This window comes from Zychaea mexicana (genome assembly GCF_025766255.1).
Source record: "Zychaea mexicana strain RSA 1403 chromosome Unknown BDB00scaffold_111, whole genome shotgun sequence".
NCBI classification, from domain to species: Eukaryota; Fungi; Mucoromycota; class Mucoromycetes; order Mucorales; family Lichtheimiaceae; genus Zychaea; species Zychaea mexicana.
The window spans coordinates 40,758-66,049 of NW_026516774.1; the positions used below are offsets into that span (position 1 = coordinate 40,758).

Consider the following 25,292-nt stretch of genomic DNA (forward strand, 5'->3'; position numbering starts at 1 on the left):
TTATCATGTATGTACTGTTACTAGAACATGTTACAGATATCATAGCACCACCTAGATAATGGTGCTTCAATAATGTAAAGTTTTGATTTAGCAAAGATGTATCATAATGGTATTACTGAAGTTAATGCATCTTCTCGAGACCCATTAGGTTTGTTGATGTTTGTGAGGGACATCAAAACTTTGATGCATCGGTACATCGGGAGGTAAACAGGCTGACATCAAGTTTGTGTGTGTTACTTAGGCAATTGATGACATTGACGTGTCACTTCAAATCATTTCTTACCCAATAAAAATTATGATAGGCATTTTTCCGCAAGGTAATCCGAATACTATGGTGCATTTGTAATTGTGTGATGTTACCCTGCCTGCTGGAAAATTTAGCACGTTTACCGAAAAACAACAATGTGCAGTTATTACCGCGACACAACAGTGGTATTATGGTGTATGTAGCACTGTACATCCTTGTTATCAATACTTTTCGATGTGTCATACATCAGGATACCGGGTATAGCTCAGATCATCAAAAGTATAAAGAAAAAGGGAGACTTCCCCCCCCATTTGTCGTTCCTCGTTGTAATTAATTAGGGCTCTGGCGGCGTTTTTGGTTTTCTGATGATTGTGGTGCGAGAGTATGCCAACAAATAAAAAGGACATGCTACGCAGTAAGAGTACGATTTTGAATAATTCAGAAAAGCCAGCTGCACACGGTAAGTGCATGTTCATGTTAATGCAGCTCCACAACCATCATTCAAATCAGTGGCAGAGCTTTAATTGGGTATACACGCTCCCTTCTCGATCAACTCAAGTGGTCGCAAACTCATTTATTTTTACTCGGCTAGGCTGGAAACGTGATTCCATTATTAGCAGCATAGCCACCATGACTCCTCCATAAGGACCACATGACACGACATAATCAAGTCAAAGACGGGTTTCTTGCAAACCCTCTGATGCATACCGACTTTATCACCCGGATAGCCTAATAAAGCGATGAGACAAGGTAGGTGACAACAGCAAAGGATTGGAAGGGCCGAGTCTGTCGCGTGGCAGAGCCTGCGACAAATGACCCGAGAACTGAGGAGGTGGATGGCAGGTTAGAAGGAGCGGTCATCATCGTTGTAGGCGTGAAGGTGTGTGTTTTGGCTGACTCGTTTGTCACTGTACAAGTTCATCGATGTAGTAAAGGAAATGTTTGGTCTGATCTGTATATGCACGTTGGCATGTGAGCAGAAATGATGCATAGTTGTTACTATCGGTACTCGAAGCTGAGACCAGTAGCAGTTGTCGTCGTTGTAAGAAGAGCTTGATTTCGCGCTATTAAAACCGGACGCAAAGAACTCGTTCAGCACCAAAAAAAAGTCCTGCATTCGAGCCCCTTTTCTGTAAACGTTCCAAGTTCCCGGAACAAACAACTTCTCAGATCGGGCCAATGCCGATCAACAAACAATGTCATCGGCAAGGGCACATGTGAAATTTTTGCATGAAAGAGCAAGATCAAAGCTTGTGATATAGGCTACCAGGTCATTTGACACACAAAACTGATACTTACGACTATCAATGATCCTTACAACGACTCTTAAAGTAGCATTCCGTAGTCGGCTCACATTTCTCTACCAGGGCTCAATTGCTATAAAATTGTCTGTTCGGAATGTAAGTTTAAGGATACGGGGGTTCTCAGTTACCTTGACAAAGCTATGTAACTCACACATGAAGCTTCATGAACCAGGATGTCCACATCGACAATACACAATATGGCGTACTATCATCCTTAGTGCCAATCATCAAACACAATATTCCCTATCATCAGAGGCCTGTTTATTGACAATTTTTGACTCGGCACGGGGCACAATGGCAGTTAACGGCTTAGTCATTTTTGGAAAGCCTACTGACAGCCTTGGCTGCTCAGTTTGCTTCGTTTCCTCATCGTCGTTGGCAAATGATTTTGGGCATTGGTGGCGGTCCTATTGTCACGATGCAAGAATCACTGCTTTCTAAATGGTTCCGCAAAGTTTATCCATAGCCATTGGTATGCAGCTATCGATCAGTCGGCTGAAGACGTTTCTGGGCACGCTTGTTACGAATCTTATTGCTGATCTTACTAGTACCTGGGTATGGGTTTTTAGCTAGCTTTTATCATTCGCGGATTTTCTTTCACAATGAATTTGATCTATGCTTTGATTGTGAGTCACCTAGAAGGCGGAAATGTTGTTGCTGTAAAAAGAAGATTTGAGAGAGAAGAAAGGCAATCAATGCGCTTTATCGACCTACAGTAATTTTTTCTTGCATCATTTTAATAATCTGTGCGGTGCTACTTAAATGAACTTACGCAAACGCGCAGGTGGGCATGTTCTTTCACAGTTTTTCATTAGCATTTAGTACAATTTTAATGATTATTTCTTTTGAAATCATATTGCCTTCAGACTATATTGGCACGGGACTCGGCATTCACAAGTCGAGCAATAGCAGTAAGATCTCTTCAACGATTCGGTGCGATTCTGGAGAACTCCAACAAGTTCTTTTCTCTAGTCGGTACCGCCATCTTGGACATTGTGGTTGGCCTAATACAGGGTCAAACAGCTGTCCAATTATATACGAGTAAGATCAAATGTGAACAAAACATTGGTACTGACTTCACGAAATTAAACTACACGTATTTTCAAACTTTGATTTGTTTACAAACAGGCATTATGGCATTGTATCTCATTTGGCCTGTGTGGGATTTTGTCTAGTCGTGACATTTTTACTTATTCAATTGTTCTTTATGCGCAGACACCATAAAGTATCGCGCGGCAAGCGACAGAACGTATGAAGAAAAGAAACGACAGAACGTATGAAGAAAAGAAACGACAAAAAGTTGGAGCTTAACCGCCAAGGTAGTGTGACTCGTACGTTTGTTGCAGCGCTCATGGTATTAGCGTGTATACTTTTCTTCGTTCACGCCGCTGTAGGCAAAATAAAATTTGCCTCAAGTAAAATACCGCTAAAAGCAAAAACCCGAGATCAAGTGTGGCTGCTACTGATACTACTAGTATTACAAGCTAGCCCTATTTGGTTTGGTGTTTTTCTAACCAGGCACTCATTAGATAGTAAAAGAAAAGGCGTGCCCCAGCATATATGATACACACGGAACGCACGCCGGGCCGCTTTCCTTCAATAATAATATCACCCAAAGCAAAAAACAACTGCTAATTGCAGCTAGATCTATTACGTGATGTCGTTTTGCTACAGACATCTTCTTGCTTAGTTATTTTAAGACTTGTATCAAACATATGATGCACACGGAACGCACGCCGGGCGGCTATTGACATAATGCATGGCGGCCGGCTCTTAATGAGCGAATGTAGAAAAGCGTCCTGCACCATCCACGTGATATGTATTATGCAGAAAAAGTTTGCGCTATTAGACATTTTACGAAGTACATAACTTGACTTCGGCCCCGCCCATCGCTATCTATCAACCAACCGATCACTAGCATGGCTCAGGTGGCTCTTTTGAGATGTGCAAAAAGGATATCTTCAACACTCTGAAACTTGACCATTGCTTGATACATGCTCCCATAAACAATGTTTTTCATTGACTAGGAAGTATATGGTTGACTGGGCAACAACGAAAAGAAAAGAAACGCTGTCAACTATTTAGTGCAATGATTCTCATCTTTCTTTAAACTTTCCGCTTTTGCAAATGCTCTCCTGTGACAATCATAAAAGGAAAAAGTACAGAGCAGTTTTACATGTCCAACATTATATTAGCTCTAACCGAACCATTTTCATCCTTCCAATCGTAATTAGAGCGGGTTGTTTACTAATGCTACGCTTACTCTTGACTATTGTTATTATTCTCTGACGATAGGATGCAGTCGTTTTTCTTTCTTTCTTGGAAGTCCATAGACCTATATGTAAACAGCAACAATATCATTATACTATATACTAAACCTTACATCATCACTTGAATCGATTTACTGCCCGTTGTTTCCTATTAAGAATCATTTTCCGACGATTGGATGATACTTTGATATCTGATGTTTGATACAGTAAGCTCTTCCGGGTGGTCTGAAATACACACATGATCTGGTTGTTGCTTTTTTCCCTTTATTCTCTTTGGAACGTGGACTTAAAAAAGGCATTTTCTTTTTGAACAAGTGATGCATTTGATGAAAATGGTAAACTATACAAGTAGCATGACTAGAAAAGAGCTTATTTTGTGAAAGCAAAAGTTTAACCATTCCGATAAAGTCAGCGCAAGACCAATGGTGTATAGCATCGTCTTTCCTCAATTCATCTAGTAGCTATGCACATATCGTGCTGAAGGAGCTTCGCGATTGACATTGTTCTTATGCTGGAGCTCACCCACCCATATATTTTCCTTGTTCAACTGTGCAACCGTGCTAACCATTAGAAGCGATGTTGATACTAACAGTAATGACGTTTCTGGAGAAATGTTCCTATAGTGCATCACAGAAAACATTTTGTTGGAGAGGTTAAAAATAGTTTACTGATTTAACTTTTAACCTACATAACTGAGCAAAGCTAGTTGTTATTTGTGGTTTAGTGTTTCGCAAAACGTGCACCGGTGGTGACATGTACTCATGTGGAAAGACTCAGCCTTCCGATACAGCTCAAGGGCTAATACATATATAAAGGTCGGTCGACCGAAAACAACAACAAACAAACAGTCGGCTAGTGATTCCCATAGTATAAAAGCCTGTACTTCTCCTTTCTTTCCCCTCTGTATCTATTTTATTATGTTGCTACACTACCATTATTATCTATTAGTAGCTACTTTATTTTTGACAAGTCTATTATTCGATGCACAACCAGCAACAGCAACCTTGCACGAAAACGACAGACATGCCTCAAGATCATTCGATAAAAGACAAACAACCCCTCATGTTTCTGGTCGCTACGTTGTTGAATTTGGTGGCAGTATGGATGTCAGTACTCATACAGAGACGCTTCTGAGTCACCTCAAGGAAAAATTTACGGGTACCGACATGACAGCACCTAATATATTCGACTACGAATTTTTGCGCGGTGCTACCATTCAAGTGGATCGAAATCATGATCATTTGCACCAAAGCATTGCCATGACAGCTTCCGGGTTTGAAGGCGTAGTCAAGGTACATCCAGTTGCTGTTCTTCCGCCTCCAAGCGCATTCGTTCAAGGCGGCGCTCCTGATGGAGAGGTTGAGAATGCAGAATTGTTGCTTCCGCATTCGCAAACCCAGGTGGATCGTGTGCACAGCGAGCTTAATTATACAGGAAAAGGCATTGTCGTTGGTATCATCGATACTGGTAATGGGGAAAGTCCTAATCTCTCATTTTAAAATAATTTCACTTAAAGGAAATTACCATCAATGATATTATGATATTATGGTTGCTAAACGTCTTAATGAATACTATTATACAGGCGTGGATTACATGCACCCGGCCCTCGGTGGAGGATTCGGTGAAGGCTACAAAGTACGTTATGGGCGAGACTTGGTGGGTGACGAATACGATGGTATCACCAATGAACCGCAACCAGATGACGATCCAATGGAAAGCTGTACACCTAGTAATACATCAGGGTTCTTGGGTCACGGAACACACATTGCAGGAATACTTGCAGGAAAATTAGATGTATGTAAACATGTAATACAGTCAACCTCTGTTAACGTCAACCCGGATAACGTCAACCCCCGATAGCGTCAACCGATTCGCTGGTACCCTTTCAAATTTAGCAGTTAAAGATCTTGCCTATTCTCTACCCCCGGCGGTCGTCAACCCTCGATATGGTCAACACTTTTGCTGGTACCCTGATGGTTGACGTTAACGGGGTCGATTGTATCGACTTGGTTGTTAGATGATTAACTTATTTGATATTTGTTGTCCTTACTCACCAATTCAACTTTAAAATTGATATTTGCATCTTAATGTAGAACTTTACTGGTGTTGCTCCGGATGCTACTCTGGCTATGTGGCGCATCTATAGCTGCAAGGATTATTCTAGCACTGAATTAGCAATACAGGGTGCGCTTGAGGCTGCTGACGCTGGTGTCGATATTATCTCCTTGAGCTTTGGTAAATACAACCCATGGTCTGAAAGCCTTTTCTCCACTGTTATTGGACGTATCGCTGCCAATGGAACAAAAGGTGAGATTTACTTCCAACATTATCTGTTTACTGCATTTCATTATGCTACTGATACTGACCTTATTTTTCCACAATTTGATAGTGATCGTTGCAAGTGGAAACGATGGGTTAAACGGCGCCTTTACCACTATGTCACCTGCTGCTAGTCAAGATGTCATGAGTGTTGCTTCATTCAACGCTAACCATCAGATCGCCCGGATATTTAGAATGAGTGGCAGTGACAGTGATTATGGTACGTATGTTTCTCTCATGGTATATAAAATGTATTCATTGTTGCTCAAGAGATCGTAGTTACATACGTTTCTCCTCCCTCTCTATTATCATAGGCTAACTACAAATAATATGACCATGACATTTAATAGCTTATACACCAAATGGCTTTCCTGGGGAGAATCGTGTAATTCCTGATGGCCAGGTCGTACTCGGAAGCGAGCAGCTCGGTAGCGGCTCGGATGCATGCAACCAAAGCATGATTCCCGAAAGTGTCAGAGGCAAAATAGCGTTTGTCCAGACCGGCGGATGCGACTTACAGTACAAGGTCGGTAACTTGAGTGCCGCTGGTGCTATTGGCGTGCTCTCTTTCGCTACAGTCTACGAATGGCAGGAGCCATCAGGCCCGATCATACAAGGGGCAGCAATTCCTGTTGCAGTTCTTTCTACCCAAACAGGCTTGAAGCTTGGTCAAGCCATCCAGTCCTCCAAGGAAATCACCTTGACATTCTCAAATGAAGACGTTGCGTGGCCGCTTCAAGATGTTGGTAATATGGCCAGCTTCTTTTCTAGCATTGGACCCACATACGAAAACAACCTTAAACCTGATATCGGTGGTATCGGCGGTTACCTGTTTTCAACACTTCCCCGCAACATGGGATACTGGGGCACCAATAGTGGCACATCTATGGCGTGTCCGTATATTGCTGGTGCTACTGCGCTTTATCTCGAGTATCTGGGCGATGGTGCTTCTGAATACTCAAACACAGATATTCGTGAACGGTTTATGAATTATGCCTACAAAGCACCGCTTTCTCCCGACCAAGACGATTTGAACACACCATTACATCAAGGCGCTGGTTTGATTCAACGTAAGGAACATACAGATATACAGAACAAGCTCCTGATCGCTATTCTCTGAAAAGAATTCGATACTAATGATGCTATTTATTATCTTTTTGAACACAGTGTACGATGCAATCACCCAAACTGTTCATGTATCGCCTAGCAGTTTTAGCTTTAATGATACCGCGCATTTGGTAAAGTCGCACACACTCACCATCTACAATGATGGCGACGATATTGCTTCATTCGAGCTTGTCAACAGTGTCAGCGTTTCTGTGATCCCTTATAACTCCTCCACTTCCGAAAAATACGTAATGTCTTCACCACCTCAATTCGGAACCGACACAGCCCGATTGCGCTTCTCCAAAAAGACGATCAAACTCTCGCCTGGCGACAGCACAGAGGTTACCGTTTCTGTGATTCCACCAGACACCGATCCAGATGAACATATCATGTACGGTGGGTATGTTCAATTCAAGAGCACGATAGACAGTCAAAAGGATATCACAGTTCCATATTTTGGTATCGTCGGCGACCAACACAGGTTACCCATTTTCTACGAGGACGGACCCGTTCTGATGGATACCAACATGACGACTCCATATACAACCGATGATGTTTACATATTTGACTTGGATGATGTGAGCAATACCATGCCTGTTTTCTTAGCAATGCAACGCACGGGAACTCGTCGCCTCTTGGTCATCGTATACGATCAAGATGAAAACTACCTCGGTTATATCCAGCCACCAGGTGTATATGATTATCGAACACATACAACCATGACAAATCTTGTTACTCAAGCCGTTTATGTTTGGGATGGCACGTACTACGAAATTGGTCAAAATGAACCAGTAAATTTAGAATCACTCTCTGACGCCGTAACTGTGAACCGTGGAAGCAGTTATCGTGTTGGCATTCAGGCACTGAAAATATTCGGCGATGAAAACAACGCCGATGATTGGGAAACCTGGACATCGGGTTTGATTCAGGTCCAGTAGAAACTGCATACCTCACATACTTCCGATCTCTTATGTACACTTACCCGGCCATTGTAATCTTTTTCTTATTATCTGTGCTTTCAGTCTTTTGTTTAATCAAATTTTTGTTATGAATAATTCCATTTATGATATGTCAGGGCGTACATACCGTATCTTATGAGGTGTGGGTGTAGTGATGCTTGATTTCTTGTGTCTAGGTTTTATTGGATCCATCTATATACAATCATTGTTGAGAAAAGCGCTAAACCTGATTGGTTTTGTACTCAGTATTACTATTAGTTCAAACATACTCTGATAGTTCCAGCATGCGCAAACAACTCGTATAGTAGCAAAATCCAAATGATTAAACTTTGGCGGAAAAGAAACAGTCGTCATGACGATGTCCACTTGCTTATACATACCCTGTCGAAAACGTTTGCACGTTTACCGAAAAACAACAATGTGCAGTTATTACCGCGACACAACAGTGGTATTATGGAGTATGTAGCACTGTACATCCTTGTTATCAATACTTTTCGATGTGATACATCAGGATACCGGGTATAGCTCAGATCATCAAAAGTATAAAGAAAAAGGGAGACTTCCCCCCCCCATTTGTCGTTCCTCGTTGTAATTAATTAAGGCTCTGGCGGCGTTTTTGGTTTTCTGATGATTGTGGTGCGAGAGTATGCCAACAAATAAGAGGACATGCTACGCAGTAAGAGTACGATGTTGAATAATTCAGAAAAGCCAGCTGCACACGGTAAGTGTATGTTCATGTTAATGGAGCTCCACAGCCATCATTCAAATCAGTGGCAGAGCTTTAATTGGGTATACACGTTCCCTTCTCGATCAACTCAAGTGGTCGCAAACTCATTTATTTTTACTCGGCTAGGCTGGAAACGTGATTCCATTATTAGCAGCATAGCCACCATGACTCCTTCATAAAGACCACATGACACGACATAATCAAGTCAAAGACGGGTTTCTTGCAAACCCTCTGATGCATACCGACTTTATCACCCGGATAGCCTGGTAAAGCGATGAGACAAGGTAGGTGACAACAGCAAAGGATTGGAAGGGCCGAGTCTGTCGCGTGGCAGAGCCTGCGACAAATGACCGGAGAACTGAGGAGGTGGATGGCAGGTTAGAAGGAGCGGTCATCATCGTTGTTGGCGTGAAGGTGTGTGTTTTGGCTGACTCGCCTGTCTCTGTACAAGTTCATCGATGTAGGAAAGGAAATATTGGGTCTGATCTGTATATGCACGTTGGCATGTGAGCAGAAATGATGCATAGTTGTTACTATCGGTACTCGAAGCTGAGACCAGTAGCAGTTGTCGTCGTTGTAAGAAGAGCTTGATTTCGCGCTATTAAAACCGGACGCAAAGAACTCGTTCAGCACCAAAAAAAAGTCCTGCATTCGAGCCCCTTTTCTGTAAACGTTCCAAGTTCCCGGAACAAACAACTTCTCAGATCGGGCCAATGCCGATCAACAAACAATGTCATCGGCAAGGGCACATGTGAAATTTTTGCATGAAAGAGCAAGATCAAAGCTTGTGATATAGGCTACCAGGTCATTTGACACACAAAACTGATACTTACGACCATCAATGATCCTTACAAAGACTCTTAAAGTAGCATTCCGTAGTCGGCTCACATTTCTCTACCAGGGCTCAAGTGCTATAAGATTGTCTGTTCGGAATGTAAGTTTAAGGATACGGGGGTTCTCAGTTACCTTGACAAAGCTATGTAACTCACACATGAAGCTTCATGAACCTGGATGTCCACATCGACAATACACAATATGGCGTACTATCATCCTTAGTGCCAATCATCAAACACAATATTCCCTATCATCAGAGGCCTGTTTATTGACAATTTTTGACTCGGCACGGGGCACAATGGCAGTTAACGGCTTAGTCATTTTTGGAAAGCCTACTGACAGCCTTGGCTGCTCAGTTTGCTTCGTTTCCTCATCGTCGTTGGCAAATGATTTTGGGCATTGGTGGCGGCCCTATTGTCACGATGCAAGAATCACTGCTTTCTAAATGGTTCCGCAAAGTTTATCCATAGCCATTGCTATGCAGCTATCGATCAGTCGGCTGAAGACGTTTCTGGGCTGATCTTACTAGTACCTGGGTATGGGTTTTTAGCTAGCTTTTATCATTCGCGGATTTTCTTTCGCAATGAATTTGATCTATGCTTTGATTGTGAGTCACCTAGAAGGCGGAAATGTTGTTGCTGTAAAAAGAAGATTTGAGAGAGAAGAAAGGCAATCAATGCGTTTTATCGACCGAGTAATTTTTTCTTGCATCATTTTAATAAACTGTGCGGTGCTACTTAAATGAACTTACGCAAACGCGCAGGTGGGCATGTTCTTTCACAGTTTTTCATTAGCATTTAGTACAATTTTAATGATCATATTGCCTTCAGACTATATTGGCATGGGACTCGGCATTCACAAGTCGAGCAATAGCAGTAAGATTCCTTTAACGATTCGGTGCGATTCTGGAGAACTCCAACAAGTTTCTTTTCTCTAGTCGGTACCGCCATCTTGGACATTGTGGTTGGCCTAATACAGGGTCAAACAGCTGGCCAATTATATACGAGTAAGATCAAATGTGAACAAAACATTGGTACTGTCTTCACGAAATTAAACTACACGTATTTTCAAACTTTGATTTGTTTACAAACAGGCATTATGGCATTGTATCTCATTTGGCCTGTGTGGGATTTTGTCTAGTCGTGACATTTTTACTTATTCAATTGTTCTTTATGCGCAGACACCATAAAGTATCGCGCGGCAAGCGACAGAACGTATGAAGAAAAGAAACGACAGAACGTATGAAGAAAAGAAACGACAAAAAGTTGGAGCTTAACCGCCAAGGTAGTGTGACTCGTACGTTTGTTGCAGCGCTCATGGTATTAGCGTGTATACTTTTCTTCGTTCACGCCGCTGTAGGCAAAATAAAATTTGCCTCAAATAAAATACCGCTAAAAGCAAAAACCCGAGATCAAGTGTGGCTGCTACTGACACTATTAGTATTACAAGCTAGCCCTATTTGGTTTCGTGTTTTTCTAAGCAGGCACTCATTAGATAGTAAAAGAAAAGGCGTGCCCCAGCATATATGATTCACACGGAACGCACGCCGGGCCGCTTTCCTTCAATAATGAAATATCACCCAAAGCAAAAAACAAGATGAACTATGGCTGCTATTGATACAACTGCTAATTGCAACTAGATCTACGTGATGTCGTTTTTCCATGTAGACATCTTCTTGCTTAGTCATTTTAAGGCTTGTATCACACATATGATGCACACGGAACGCACGCCGGGCGGCTATTGGCATAATGCATTGCGAATGTGGAAAGCGTCCTGCACCATCCACGTGAAATGTATTATGCAGAAAAAGTTTGCGCTATTATACCTTGTATGTAGTACATAACTTAACCTCGGCCCCGCCTATCTATCTATCAGCCAACGCAAAGACCGAAGCCACCGATTACTACCATGGCTCAGGTGGCTCTTTTGAGAGGTACAGAAAGTATATCTTCAACACTCATAGAACTGGACCGTTGCTTGATACATGCTCCCATGAACAATGTTTTTCATTGATTAGGAAGTATAAAGGCTGACTTGTCAACAAAGGAAAGAAAAGAAACGATGTCAACTATTAAGTGCGGTGATTCTCATCCTTCTATCAACTTTCCGCTTTTGCAACTGCTCTCCTGTGACGATCATAAAAGGAAAAATAACAGTTTTTCTTGTCCAACATTATATTAACTTTGTCTTAGACGCTAACCGAACCATTCTCATCCTTCCAACCGTAATTACAGCGGGTTAGTTTACTAATGCTACGCTTACTCTTGACTATTGTTATTATTCTCTGACGATAGGATGCAGTCGTTTTTCTTTCTTTCTTGGAAGTCCATAGACCTATATGTAAACAGCAACAATATCATTATACTATATACTAAACCTTACATCATCACTTGAATCGATTTACTGCCCGTTGTTTCCTATTTGAATCATTTTCCGACGATTGGATGATACTTTGATAACTGGTGTTTGATACAGTAAGCTTTTATATGTGGTCTGTAATACACACATGATCTGGTTTTTGCTTTTTTCCCTTTTTTCCCTTTATTCCCTTTTGGAACGTGGACTTTAAAAAGGCATTTTCTTTTTAGACAAGTGATGCATTTGATGAAAATGGTAAACTATACAAGTAGCATGACTAGAAAAGAGCTTATTTTGTAAGAGCAAAAGTTTAACCATTCCGATAAAGTCAGCGCAAGACCAATGGTGTATAGCATCGTCTTTCCTCAATTCATCTAGTAGCTATGCACATATCGTGCTGAAGGAGCTTCGCGATTGACATTGTTCTTATGCTGGAGCTCACCCACCCATATATTTTCCTTGTTCAACTGTGCAACCGTGCTAACCATTAGAAGCGATGTTGATACTAACAGTAATGACGTTTCTGGGGAACATGTTCCTATAGTGCACCACAGAAAACATTTTGTTGGAGAGGTTAAAAATAGTTTACTGATTTAACTTTCAACCTACATAACTGAGCAAAGCTAGTTGTTATTTGTGGTTTAGTGTTTCGCAAAACGTGCACCGGTGGTGACATGTACTCATGTGGAAAGACTCAGCCTTCCGATACAGCTCAAGGGCTAATACATATATAAGGTCGGTCGACCGAAAACAACAACAAACAAACAGTCGGCTAGTGATTCCCACAGTATAAAAGCCTGTACTTCTCCTTTCTTTCCCCTCTGTATCTATTTTATTATGTTGCTACACTACCATTATTATCTATTAGTAGCTACTTTATTTTTGACAAGTCTATTATTCGATGCACAACCAGCAACAGCAACCTTGCACGAAAACGACAGACATGCCTCAAGATCATTCGATAAAAGACAAACAACCCCTCATGTTTCTGGTCGCTACGTTGTTGAATTTGGTGGCAGTATGGATGTCAGTACTCATACAGAGACGCTTCTGAGTCACCTCAAGGAAAAATTTACGGGTACCGACATGACAGCACCTAATATATTCGACTACGAATTTTTGCGCGGTGCTACCATTCAAGTGGATCGAAATCATGATCATTTGCACCAAAGCATTGCCATGACAGCTTCCGGGTTTGAAGGCGTAGTCAAGGTACATCCAGTTGCTGTTCTTCCGCCTCCAAGCGCATTCGTTCAAGGCGGCGCTCCTGATGGAGAGGTTGAGAATGCAGAATTGTTGCTTCCGCATTCGCAAACCCAGGTGGATCGTGTGCACAGCGAGCTTAATTATACAGGAAAAGGCATTGTCGTTGGTATCATCGATACTGGTAATGGGGAAAGTCCTAATCTCTCATTTTAAAATAATTTCACTTAAAGGAAATTACCATCAATGATATTATGATATTATGGTTGCTAAACGTCTTAATGAATACTATTATACAGGCGTGGATTACATGCACCCGGCCCTCGGTGGAGGATTCGGTGAAGGCTACAAAGTACGTTATGGGCGAGACTTGGTGGGTGACGAATACGATGGTATTACCAACGAACCGCAACCAGATGACGATCCAATGGAAAGCTGTACACCTAGTAATACATCAACGTTCTTGGGTCACGGAACACACATTTCAGGAATTATTGCAGGAAAATTAGATGTATGTATATCGACTTGGTTGTTAAATGCTCGATTTTTAAAATATCGACTGTCCTTACTCACCAATGCAACTTTATGATTGATATTTGCATCTTAATGTAGAACTTTACTGGTGTTGCTCCGGATGCTACTCTGGCTATGTGGCGCATCTATAGCTGCAAGGATTATTCTACCAACGAGTTAGCAATGCAGGCCGCACTTGAGGCTGCTGACGCCGGTGTCGATATTATCTCCATGAGCTTAGGTGAAGTCAGTGCATGGTCTGAAAGCCTTTTCTCAACTGTTATCGGACGTATCGCTGCCAATGGAACAAAAGGTGAGACTTAGTTCCTGTATTATACGTTTACTGCATTTTGATTATGCTACTGATACTGATCTTCTTTCCCCCACAAATTATATTTTATGTTGATAGTGGTCGTTGCAAGTGGAAACGAAGGAATGGGCGGCGCCTTTACCACCTCTTCACCAGCTGCTGCTCAAAATGTCATGAGTGTTGCTTCATTCAACGCTGACCATCAGATCGCCCGGATATTTAGAATGAGTGGCAGTGACAGCGATTATGGTACGTATAGTTTACTCATGGTATATAAAATGTATTTATTGTTGCTCAAGAAGTCGTAGCTACCATACGCTTCTCCCCGTCCCTGTTATCATAGGCTAACCACAAATAATATGGTGATAAATATTAATAGCTTATACTCCAAATGACTTTGCTGGGGAGAATCGTGTAATTCCTGATGGCCAGGTCGTACTTGGAAGCGAGAAGCTCGGTAGTGGCTCGGATGCATGCAATCAAAGCATGATTCCCGAAAGTGTCAGAGGCAAAATAGCGCTTGTCGAGACCGGTGGATGCACCTTACTGTACAAGGTTGGCAACTTGAGTGCCGCTGGTGCTATTGGCGTGCTCTCTTTCGCTGCAGCCTACGAATGGCAGGAGCCAGCAGGTCCCCTCGTACAAGGGGCAGCAATTCCTGTTGCAGGTCTTTCTACTCAGACAGGCATGAAGCTTGGTCAAGCCATCCAGTCCTCCAAGGTAATCACCTTGACATTCTCTCAAGAAGACGTTGCGTGGCCGCTTCAAGATGTCGGTAATATGGTCAGCTTCTTTTCTGGCATTGGACCTACATATGAAAACAACCTCAAACCTGATATTGGTGGTATCGGCGGTTACCTATTCTCAACACTTCCCCGCAGTATGGGTAACTGGGGCACTATGAGTGGCACTTCTATGGCGTGTCCGTACATTGCTGGTGCTACAGCGCTTTATCTCGAATCTCTGGGCGATGGTGCTTCTGAATACTCGAACACAGATATTCGTGAACGGTATATGAATTACGCCTACAAAGCACCGCTTTCTCCCGACCAAGACGATTTAAACACACCATTACATCAAGGCGCTGGTTTGATTCAACGTAAGGAACATACAAAACACAGGACAAACTCCTGATCCTTTTTTTTTGTTTTTTGAAAAGAATTCGATACTAATGATGCTAGTTATTATCTTTTATGAACACAGTGTACGATGCAATCACCCAAACTGTTCATGTATCGCCTAGCAGTTTTAGCTTTAATGATACCGCGCATTTGGTAAAGTCGCACACACTCAGCATCTACAATGATGGCGACGATATTGCTTCATTCGAGCTTGTCAACAGTGTCAGCGTTTCTGTGATCCCTTATAACTCCTCCACTTCCGAAAAATACGTAATGTCTTCACCACCTCAATTCGGAACCGACACAGCCCGATTGCGCTTCTCCAAAAAGACGATCAAACTCTCGCCTGGCGACAGCACAGAGGTTACCGTTTCTGTGATTCCACCAGACACCGATCCAGATGAGCATATCATGTACGGTGGGTATGTTCAATTCAAGAGCACGATAGACAGTCAAAAGGATATCACAGTTCCATATTTTGGTATCGTCGGCGACCAACACGAGTTACCCATTTTCTACGAGGACGGACCCGTTCTGATGGATACCAACATGACGACTCCATATACAACCGATGATGTTTACATATTTGACTTGGATGATGTGAGCAATACCATGCCTGTTCTCTTAGTAATGCAACGCATGGGAACTCGTCGCCTCTTGGGCATCGTATACGATCAAGATGAAAACTACCTCGGTTATATCCAGCCACCAGGTGTACTTGATTATCGACCACATACAACCGTGACATATCTTGCTACTCAAGCCGTTTATGTTTGGGATGGCACGTACTACGAAATTGGTCAAAATGAACCAGTAAATTTAGAATCACTCTCTGACGCTGTAACTGTGAACCGTGGAAGCAGTTATCGTGTTGGCATTCAGGCACTGAAATTATTCGGCGATGAAAACAACGCAGATGATTGGGAAACCTGGACTTCGGGTTTGATTCAAGTCCAGTAGCAACTGCATACCTCACATACTCCCGATCTCTTATGTACACTTACCCGGCCATTGTAATCTTTACTTATTGTATGTATTTGTTTATCTTATCTTATAGTAAAAATAATTCCTTTATGTAATTGTGTACATAATGTATTTTTGAGGTGTGGGTGCAGTGATGTTTGATTTCTTGTATCTAAGTTTTATTGGATCCATCAGCATAAATTCCGCGCTATATACAATCATTAGTAAGGAAAGCGCTAAACCTGATTGGTTTTGTACTCAGTATTACTATTAGTCCAATCATACTCTGAAAAACAGCCATGCGCAAACAACTCGTAGCAAAAGCCAAATGAATAAACTTTGTGGAAATAAGCTGTTGTCATGACGACACCCACTTGCTCATACGCCACACAATTCAAACTCCAAGTATCGCGCGGCAACTCAGAAACGCATGAAAGAGACGGTAATCAACGAACATTTGGGTGCACTAACCGAAACCAAAACGCGTACGGATAGAGGTCAGCGTACGCAGTCAATATTTTCTTCGTTTACTCGATAGTTGCAGCTCTCGTTAATATATCCGGCAAATGTTCTTTTACGCTGCGCCGTTATGGATGCTATTTCGTCGAAACTAAACGTTTCGTCTGGACTTAACATTCGAGTATGGCCGCTGCTTTGTCCTCCGCAGATTATATTGTTTCCTGCTTCCCATGCCAACGCATACTTGACATCGAACGAAATTGGCTGCAGATACATCGAAAACGGGCTCCTAGCTTGCTTTTCTGGTGTACGAATATGGAAACCATCCTGTGATATGTTCTTTTTTGTAACAACCAATCATATCATGTGGTATTTTATGCAGAAAAGATGTGTGTGATACTCAGCCTGAGCCCGATCTAATCGTCAACCTTCACCACCAAACAATAAACTTAAAAATAAAAGTCAACGCGACCAAGCAAAGTTCATAATGGCTTAGGTGGCTCTCGACAAACCAAATAAGTATAGTAATTTTTTGCGTTTACAGTTCAAAGATGTAATCAAATGCATTGTACTTCTTTTCTTTCCAAATTGATCATGTTATAGATTTTGACAAGGAATGGAGATGCAGTATATAATGAGAGACAGTATCAGAATAATGGAAGAACAGTAAGTTCCCGTTTTGCCATAGACCATCCTTAATTTGCAAATGCTATCCTTCGTCAGCCGCAAAAGGCAAAAGTAATCGGTCCATCAAAAATCTACATTCCATTTTAACATCAACTTACTAATGATACCGACGTACTGTTTCACTGTCATCAGGAGCAGCTTTGTTATTTCTTTCTCTGACAAAGCCCCTTTGTAATCATCGCCAATTTTCAACAATATTTATTTACTCCAAACTCCAAAGATTTTTTATTTCAGTTTATGTATTACGATTCAGACAGCAATACCATGAAAAGAAGATTTAAAAGTGGTGGCGCTCACATTAAAAGGCTTTTCCAAAGGCAATCTACTATGATTCGAATAAAATAGTTGCTTATGAGTAATAAGTCTATATAATAGCATTTAGTAGTGAATATAACATTAATGCTACTTGAGTTCGCCCAGCATATATTGCTGCGGGGCTAGCTGCAAATGGTAATGACGTCTGGTAGTAGGTAACATACTTTAGAAGTAAAAATAGGATTTCCGTTGGAACGATGGGATGTCTCTTCCGTGTAATCACACATTGCAGAGACGGTAGCACATGCTCCAACTGCTTCGGATTACTGTTACTCAAAGGTACACGTCGATGGAGACAAGTATTGAAATGGAAATACGTAAGCCTACTTGCTACACAAAGATCCCAGAAACAACACACAAACACAAAACAAGGGATGTATATAAAGAACCTTTTTAAAAGCGAATATCAGTCACAAACAAAGCAAAAATACATCATGCGAGAGCTACTCTATGTGTTACTGCTTTCAGTTGCATCATATGTATTAGCCAGTGTTGGATATTCGCGGGGCGAAAAAAAAAACGAAAAATAATTTTTGCGATCGAAAAATAAAAATCGCGAAAATGCACGAAAAAACAAATATACTTTTATTTGTTTTTGCTTTTATGCTTTGCAGTTGCTTTTATCCTTTATACTTGTGGTACAGCCCCAGAGACTAATGATGATATTTTATATTTGAACCTTTTATCGTCTGCAGGATGAATTGCTGTTGAGCTGGTGACGACAATGTCTTCTACATGTTCCAGATCGTCATCACTTTCAGCTGCAAGATCATCGAACCATTCATTGACCAGGTCAATCCACGTTTCTGCTGTCAGTTCTTCGTTTTTATCGTTGAACTTGTCACTATGCGTGTCCATGCCTAACATTGATGATGCTTGCGTTTCTGGAGTCGATGTACTATTTGCTGCTGATAATGGAGTTGATGTTGATGTAGATGACAATGCTGGGGTTGATGACGATACTGGCGATGATACTGACAATACCACAGGTAAAGCTGGTGCTGCTTGCTTATTTCGGTTTTCATTGCTGCCGCCCCTCTTTCTTTTCTTTAATTGAGATTTGACTTTTGCCATCTTGAGTACTGTTTGATGTGATAGCTTGTTACGTCTTGGACTATGAGTATAGCCCATCAGACTAAATAAACGCTCGCATGAGGCCGAGTTGATTCCGATTGCCAGTAGTCGTCGCGCAACAAAAACAAGTTCTTGGTATTCCTTAAAGTCGAGCTCCATCAATCTCCAGTACAATGATATATCAGTGAACCCTTGAATAAGTTCATCGTGGAAAGGCGGAGGCTTAAGGCCATAGCGGGTGAGTTGTTCTACCATATTTGGCGCGGTTTTGTTTGCCCAAGACGTGTAATAATAGGACGCCCATTCCGCGAGTTGAAGCGTGGTGATACTGCCAGTCCTTGTCGTGGTCGATAGTTCAGGGTGCCTGTTGATGCCCTCAAGACGTATTTTTGGGTTTAAATACCATGATAAAATGAGCAGTGGCTGCTCCCACATGTTCCAACGCCGTTCAAGACGAAGTATAAATGATTGCAGCTCTTGATTAGATAGGGTACTGACATAGTTGTTTTTTTTTTGTTGTGAAATGGGTAACGAATGTGGCAAACTTGGTAGCAACATCGTGTAATCGTGCATTGTCGCTTTGCAACAGGTTCAAACCAACTGCGAATGGTGTAAACATAGATAAAATTCCCTCGATGTCGGCCCAAAAGTTATTGTCGTCGATTGTCGCTAGACGGTCAGACAATTTTTCTTTAAGTTTGTCGTTCGTATGCGCATCTATAACCAGTTGCTAAAAACCATCACGATAGTAAGTAATTATCTTGAATGGACGCCATGATCCAATAGGTATCCCTTTACCTTAAGAGATAACTTCGCATTTAGTAAGCTTTTAATAACATCAAAATAGCTGTTCCAGCGAGTAGAACAAGGTTGTTTTAAAGAGATTGCTTTTGAGTTTGGATTGGATTTTTGGCAAGTGATCAAATGGTCGAGGAGGAATGACGATCGGTTGAACGCCTCCACAAGTTTGATCGCTTCTTGAATACGTCGCTCTACACTTGGAAACGATTTCAGGATATCGGCAACACAAAGATTGACTTGATGAGCAAAACATGGTAGAAAAACTATATCACGGCGCTCGCGTCGCAGGCGGCTACGTGCTGCTGTGTATGAGCTTGCGGAATCGGTGACCACCGCTATGACCTTTATGCCGTTATCTTGTATTCTTCCTTCATCTAGGAGTTTCTTGAGCTTGGCAATCACGTCTGCAGTATACCCAAGATCCCTTGATGCGTCTTCTGCATCCCACACGATGCTTTTTCCTACTGATGTCACCAGTACGACGCCGAAAATCGACTGCTTCTTGACGTTCCGCCAACCGTCGCACGTTAAAGTCACACCATCCGGATCTTTGGCTAGTTCAATGATCTTCTCGTCTGACTGATCAGCTACGCGTTCTAAGATATCGGTGGATAATTTTTGTCTCCGTGGTATTACTCCAAGTTCATTCTGTCAAAATACGTTAGCGAACGAGAAGTGACTGATATAATTGAACTCCACTAATACCATTCTCTAGTACCTACTCTGAGATCAGGTCGCAAAAAAACAGAAGCTCGCGCACTTCATTGTTATCCACCCACATGAACGGCAAGTTGGCGGAAAGCGTGGCCAGAAGAAACAAGTTATGACAGATAGTGAACCATTCGTTGGACAATTCAGGTGGGCTCGCGTTCGAACCGTTTGTAAGAAGGCCGCTGCTGGCAAGGCTCATCGCTTGTGAAGAGCTGTCTGTGTTAACTTGGCTGATAGAGTCCTCAGGTCCTATGTCCGACAGATGTCTTTGGAAACATGAACTTCTGGTGGATCAAATTATGGTCTTTTGCAAGTTGCGATATTTGTGTAGCTGATAAGTTTGGGCAGACCTAAAAAGAATAGTCAACGATTAGGTCGGCCATGACAAATGCTGCTCATTACAAACGAGAGGTACGTCTTACTTTCAAGTGATTCTCCCAGTTGTCTTTTCTTGAAATGAAAGGAGCAACGTTCTCTTCACAAAGTTTCTCGATGCAGGCTAAACACCATGACCAGCCGTCATTGTGAATTTTGTCCCCTTCTACTCTTATTTCTCGTTTAAAGTTGGTGCTGTACGAACTACGAGGTCGTCCCCTTTTCTTTGGTAGTACTTGGCTACTGTTGTTACTGGTGCTGCCGCTGGATCTATTCGAGTAGTGTGTCATCGAAAATTTGACACGGCACTTGGAGAGTTTGACACTGCACTTCGAAAGTTGAAGCGAAAGGGATGTGACGCGTCACTTGGGAAATCTCTTATGGGAATGGGCCAATTGCTAATGCACTAATGGTAATGTGATCAAACTACACACACTGAACAGGCGATTGCGCAATAATCATGTGAGCACTTATATTTTTCGTGAGTTTTCGTCGCGAAAAACCATTTTTCGCCGCGAAAAGTCCTTTTTCGTGAGTTTTCGCGAGATCCACGAAAATTAGGGTGCTGAGTTTGTCCAACACTGGTATTAGCTGCGCAAGCTCAACAAGTTCCCGGCCCTTATTGTCGAATTTGACGACAGTGGCACGGGTGGTAACAATGTCTATGGCCATACCGAATCACTCTTGAACCATCTCAAGAAAAGATTTGCCAATACCAGTATGACAGTACCCAATGTATTCAATCATAATTTCATGCGCGGTGCTACTATCCAAGCCGACCGTAACCATGGCCATTTGCACGAAAGAATTGCCATGATAGCTTCGAATTTTGCAGGCGTTTCCAAAGTATATCCAGTCCACACGATTACGCCTCCTAGTAACATTCTTCGTGGTAGAGCTCCGGATGACGGAGCTACTGTCGAGAATGCTGAATTGTTGACACCTCATATGCAAACCCAAGTCGATCGCGTCCATCGAGAACTCAATTACACAGGCAAAGGTGTATATATTGGCATTATCGATACTGGTATGTGAGAAGAAGAATATTAGTAAAAGGACGATGAAAATTCTAATCGTAATACATTTCATCCATTAAACTCTTTAGGTTTTGATTACATGCATCCAGCATTGGGCGGAGGTATAGGCGAAGGTTACAAAGTTCGGTTTGGGCGAGATTTGGTCGGTGACGCATACGATGGCGGTTTGACCAACGAACCAGAGCCAGATGATGATCCAATGGATTCGTGTACATCAGCACAAACTTTCTTTGGCCATGGAACTCATGTTGCAGGAATCATTGCCGGAAAAGCTGACGTATGTACGCTACAACCATGCATATCTGTATATTGTATTTTTTCCCTGCTAACCTTTGATATTAACGTCGGTACTGATTACTAATACTTCTAACTAATGTTCCATGTACAAATTTTTTATACCTTTAGAATTATACGAGTGTTGCCCCAGATGCTACTCTAGCCGTGTGGCGCATCTACAGCTGTAAAGATTTAACTACGAGTGAACTAGTTTTGCAATCCGTATTAGAAGCTGCTGAGGCTGGTGTCGACATTATCTCCATAAGCTCAGGCGAGCATACACCGTGGTCAGAAAATGTATTTTCCGCTGTCATTGACCGGATTGCTTCGAATGGAACGAAAGGTAAGAACTTTCAAGTACACACGGTGGTCGAATACTATACTGCATATAAATGCTCTTTTATGTATATCTTGACGTTACTGAATAGCACCCGTTTCTTCTCCAATACTACAGTGGTAGTCTCAGCTGGAAATGATGGGCTAAGTGGTGTGCTTACCACTTATTCTCCAAGCGTCTCCTCACAAGCGATGAGTGTGGCTTCATTCAACGGCAATTACCAGCTCTCCAGACTTTTTAGAATAAGTGGCAGCGATGAAGAGTATGGTATGTACAGTATATCTCAATAAGAGCACCTTTGTTCCTATACGCTACAGCCATATAAATTGAAATTCCCTACGATTATATAGTCTATATACCAAACAGAATACCTGGCGTTCAAGGTATCATTTCAGATGGCCAAATCGTTCTTGGAGATGCAAATTTTGGTAATGGTGCAGATGCATGCAATCAATCCACGATTCCAGATAACGTCAGAGGCAAATTGGCTCTTATTGCAAGAACGGGCGGATGTGAGCCGCAAGACAAAGTCGGCAACTTGACAACTGCTGGTGCTATGGGTGTCCTTTCCTTTGAAGATGAATACGAGTATCAAGAAGAAAAAGCACCGATTGTGCAGACCCCTCAAGTGCCTATCGTAGGGATCTCGACTCAAGCGGGCAAGAGGCTTGCCGAAGCCATCACCAACTCCTCAGGAAAAGAAGAGGAGGTGGTTTATTTGACATTCTCCCATCAAGATGTTGTGTGGCCGGTTCAAGTTACTGGAAATCTTGCCAGCCATTTTCAAGCGTTGGACCTACCTATGAGAACATTCTCAAGCCTGACATTGGTGGCTTTATGTATTCAACCGTTCCTCGCAGTATGGGCAGCTGGCAAACGCTGTCCGGCACATCCATGGCGTGTCCATATATTACTGGCGCTACAGCGCTTTATCTCGAACATTTGGGGGATCGTGCTTCCGAGTATTCAGGCATGGCTATCCTTGAGCGATTCATGAATTACGCCTACAAAGCACCTGTATCGAACTATCAAGATGATATAGATACACCATTACATCAAGGCGCCGGCTTGAATCAATGTAAGAAATACTAAGCTATATATACTACATCTGTGGAATCGTTTTCATGTCAAAGTCGATAAATGACTTTTACTGATAAATGGTAAATGGTTAATATCCTCAAACAATATCATTAGTATACGATTCAATGACCCAAAAGGTCCACGTGTCTCCACCCAAGCTCAGTTTCAATGATACCGCACATTTGATCAAGACACACACGCTCACCGTCACCAACGATGGCGATGAGATCGCCTCATTTGAGGTGTCCAACATCGTCAGTGTCTCTGTAGTCCCCTATAACCTCTCAAGTCCCAACAACTACACGTTCACTGCACCAGTCCAATACAGCAACGATCCGTCTGCTACTGCACGATTGCGTTTCTCCAGAAGAACAATCAAACTTTCGCCTGGAGACAGCACGGAGGTTATCGTCTCTGTCATTCCACCAGACACCGATCCAAATGAGCACATTATGTACGGTGGCTATGTCCAATTCAAGAGCACGGTACCCAGCCAAAAAGATATCACGGTTCCATATTTCGGTATTGTCGGCGATCAGCACGCGTTACCCATTCTTTCAGAAGAAGGACCTTTTTTTTGATGGATGCCAATATGCTTGACACATATACTGCCAATGATACTTACACGTTCGATTTTGATGATTTTAACAACACAATGCCAGTTGTCTTTGTGATCCGACTTATGGGCACGCGTCGTGCCCTGGCTATCGTTTACGATCAAGATGGACATTATCTCCTTGGGTATGTTCAACCGCCAGGCCAGCTCGATCACTTGTCGCACACGATTCCACGCTACATTCTTCGAGCTGCTATTCCATGGACCGGTACATACTATGAAATCGGCGGTGATCAACAGGACCAAGAAGAAGAAGAAGAAGAACAAGAAGAGGTGGAATCATACCTTGAGGAATCTGTAACTGTAAGTCGCGGCAGTACTTACCGTATTGGTATTCAAGTGCTAAAGATATTCGGTGATCCCAACAACGAGGACGACTGGGAGCGATGGATGTCGGGTCCGATCCAGATCCGATAGTAACTCGCATTGAATAGTTCTTATAAATACTTAATGTAACAATTTTTCCTGTATATTCCCTATCACAATTCTCCATATTAATAAATTCATCGAGATGAATGATATATATATCGGAGAGCCCAACTAGTATTACAAAGATCTTAGCTTTGCAAATGCATATGCAGTAGAATTATCCTCACAAATACCAGGCGGTGTTTTTTTATATAAAAGGTTGCTGTGTATGCACGTCTGAGTATACCAAGAAACAAAGCATGAGTACTAACAAAAACTTTTTTATATGGATCCCATAATTGGATGAAGCAACGCACCATTTTTTACAAATTTTTGTTGCAGCAATTGAACGACTTGACTTTGTTCCTACATTTTTCGTAATGCCTAACGTGCTGTCCAATTTTTCTCGTCTATCCCTGTGCTTTTTTTAATCTGTTCCCACCTCCTTCCGCCATTTAACAATGACTTTCTCGATAGTTCCGCTCTTTTGTTTTATCTGCGTTTATAAGAAACCAGACGTTACTTCTCTCTACAAAAGAAAGACGCCAAAACTTACACCCAAGCCGTTCGAGACAACACCATCATTGCCTGCTCTTACACTGCACATTTTCAAATAACTATGTACTACTGGGAACAAAATAATAAGATCTTGATATTACAAAATAAGAATATTACAGAGTACCCAACGGAAATGTTTGCGCTCTGCTATTCAAAGGAGGTCGAATATGTGATTACTATAGTAATTGTAGCTGGCTAAAGTACACATTCATAATCAGGATGACGTTTCAAGCCCTACGAATCTTCGATATGGACGGAGCAGTTCCAGGGGTATGCAAGACATACTCAAGAACACTCGGTGTGGAGAGAAAAGAGCTCACGGA

The 25,292-nt window shown here is 42.1% G+C and overlaps 4 protein-coding genes across 4 annotated transcripts; all 4 read left to right on the plus strand.

Moving 5' to 3' along the window:
• Positions 1 to 4,987: 4,987 nt before the first annotated feature.
• Positions 4,988 to 8,185, plus strand: BDB00DRAFT_791958 (peptidase S8/S53 domain-containing protein; the record flags this gene model as incomplete). The annotated part of the gene is made up of 6 exons (XM_053121074.1): positions 4,988 to 5,288; positions 5,404 to 5,615; positions 5,915 to 6,128; positions 6,211 to 6,360; positions 6,491 to 7,210; positions 7,308 to 8,185. 6 exons carry the CDS (start codon positions 4,988 to 4,990, stop codon positions 8,183 to 8,185), a joined length of 2,475 nt encoding a protein of 824 aa, XP_052974578.1.
• A 2,341-nt stretch (positions 8,186 to 10,526) lies between these two features.
• BDB00DRAFT_848682 (uncharacterized protein) lies at positions 10,527 to 11,030 on the plus strand. The gene is made up of 2 exons (XM_053125329.1): positions 10,527 to 10,755; positions 10,859 to 11,030. Exon 1 carries the CDS (start codon positions 10,537 to 10,539, stop codon positions 10,702 to 10,704), a length of 168 nt encoding a protein of 55 aa, XP_052974579.1. The 5' UTR covers positions 10,527 to 10,536; the 3' UTR covers positions 10,705 to 10,755; positions 10,859 to 11,030.
• A 1,932-nt stretch (positions 11,031 to 12,962) lies between these two features.
• BDB00DRAFT_877544 (peptidase S8/S53 domain-containing protein) lies at positions 12,963 to 16,232 on the plus strand (the record flags this gene model as incomplete). Its single annotated transcript, XM_053127628.1, has 6 exons — positions 12,963 to 13,512; positions 13,628 to 13,839; positions 13,941 to 14,154; positions 14,251 to 14,400; positions 14,531 to 15,250; positions 15,355 to 16,232. The coding sequence occupies 6 exons, from the start codon at positions 12,963 to 12,965 to the stop codon at positions 16,230 to 16,232; spliced, it is 2,724 nt and encodes a 907-aa protein (XP_052974580.1).
• A 4,431-nt stretch (positions 16,233 to 20,663) lies between these two features.
• Positions 20,664 to 24,420, plus strand: BDB00DRAFT_791960 (peptidase S8/S53 domain-containing protein; the record flags this gene model as incomplete). The annotated part of the gene is made up of 9 exons (XM_053121075.1): positions 20,664 to 20,693; positions 21,249 to 21,684; positions 21,763 to 21,971; positions 22,100 to 22,313; positions 22,425 to 22,574; positions 22,658 to 23,016; positions 23,085 to 23,385; positions 23,502 to 23,909; positions 24,050 to 24,420. 9 exons carry the CDS (start codon positions 20,664 to 20,666, stop codon positions 24,418 to 24,420), a joined length of 2,478 nt encoding a protein of 825 aa, XP_052974581.1.
• Between the last annotated feature and the right edge of the window lie 872 nt (positions 24,421 to 25,292).

Coding starts and splice junctions, on each gene's coding strand:
- BDB00DRAFT_848682 (XM_053125329.1), top strand. CDS start 10,537: ATGTTCTTTCACAGTTTTTCATTAGCATTTAGTACAATTTTAATGATC.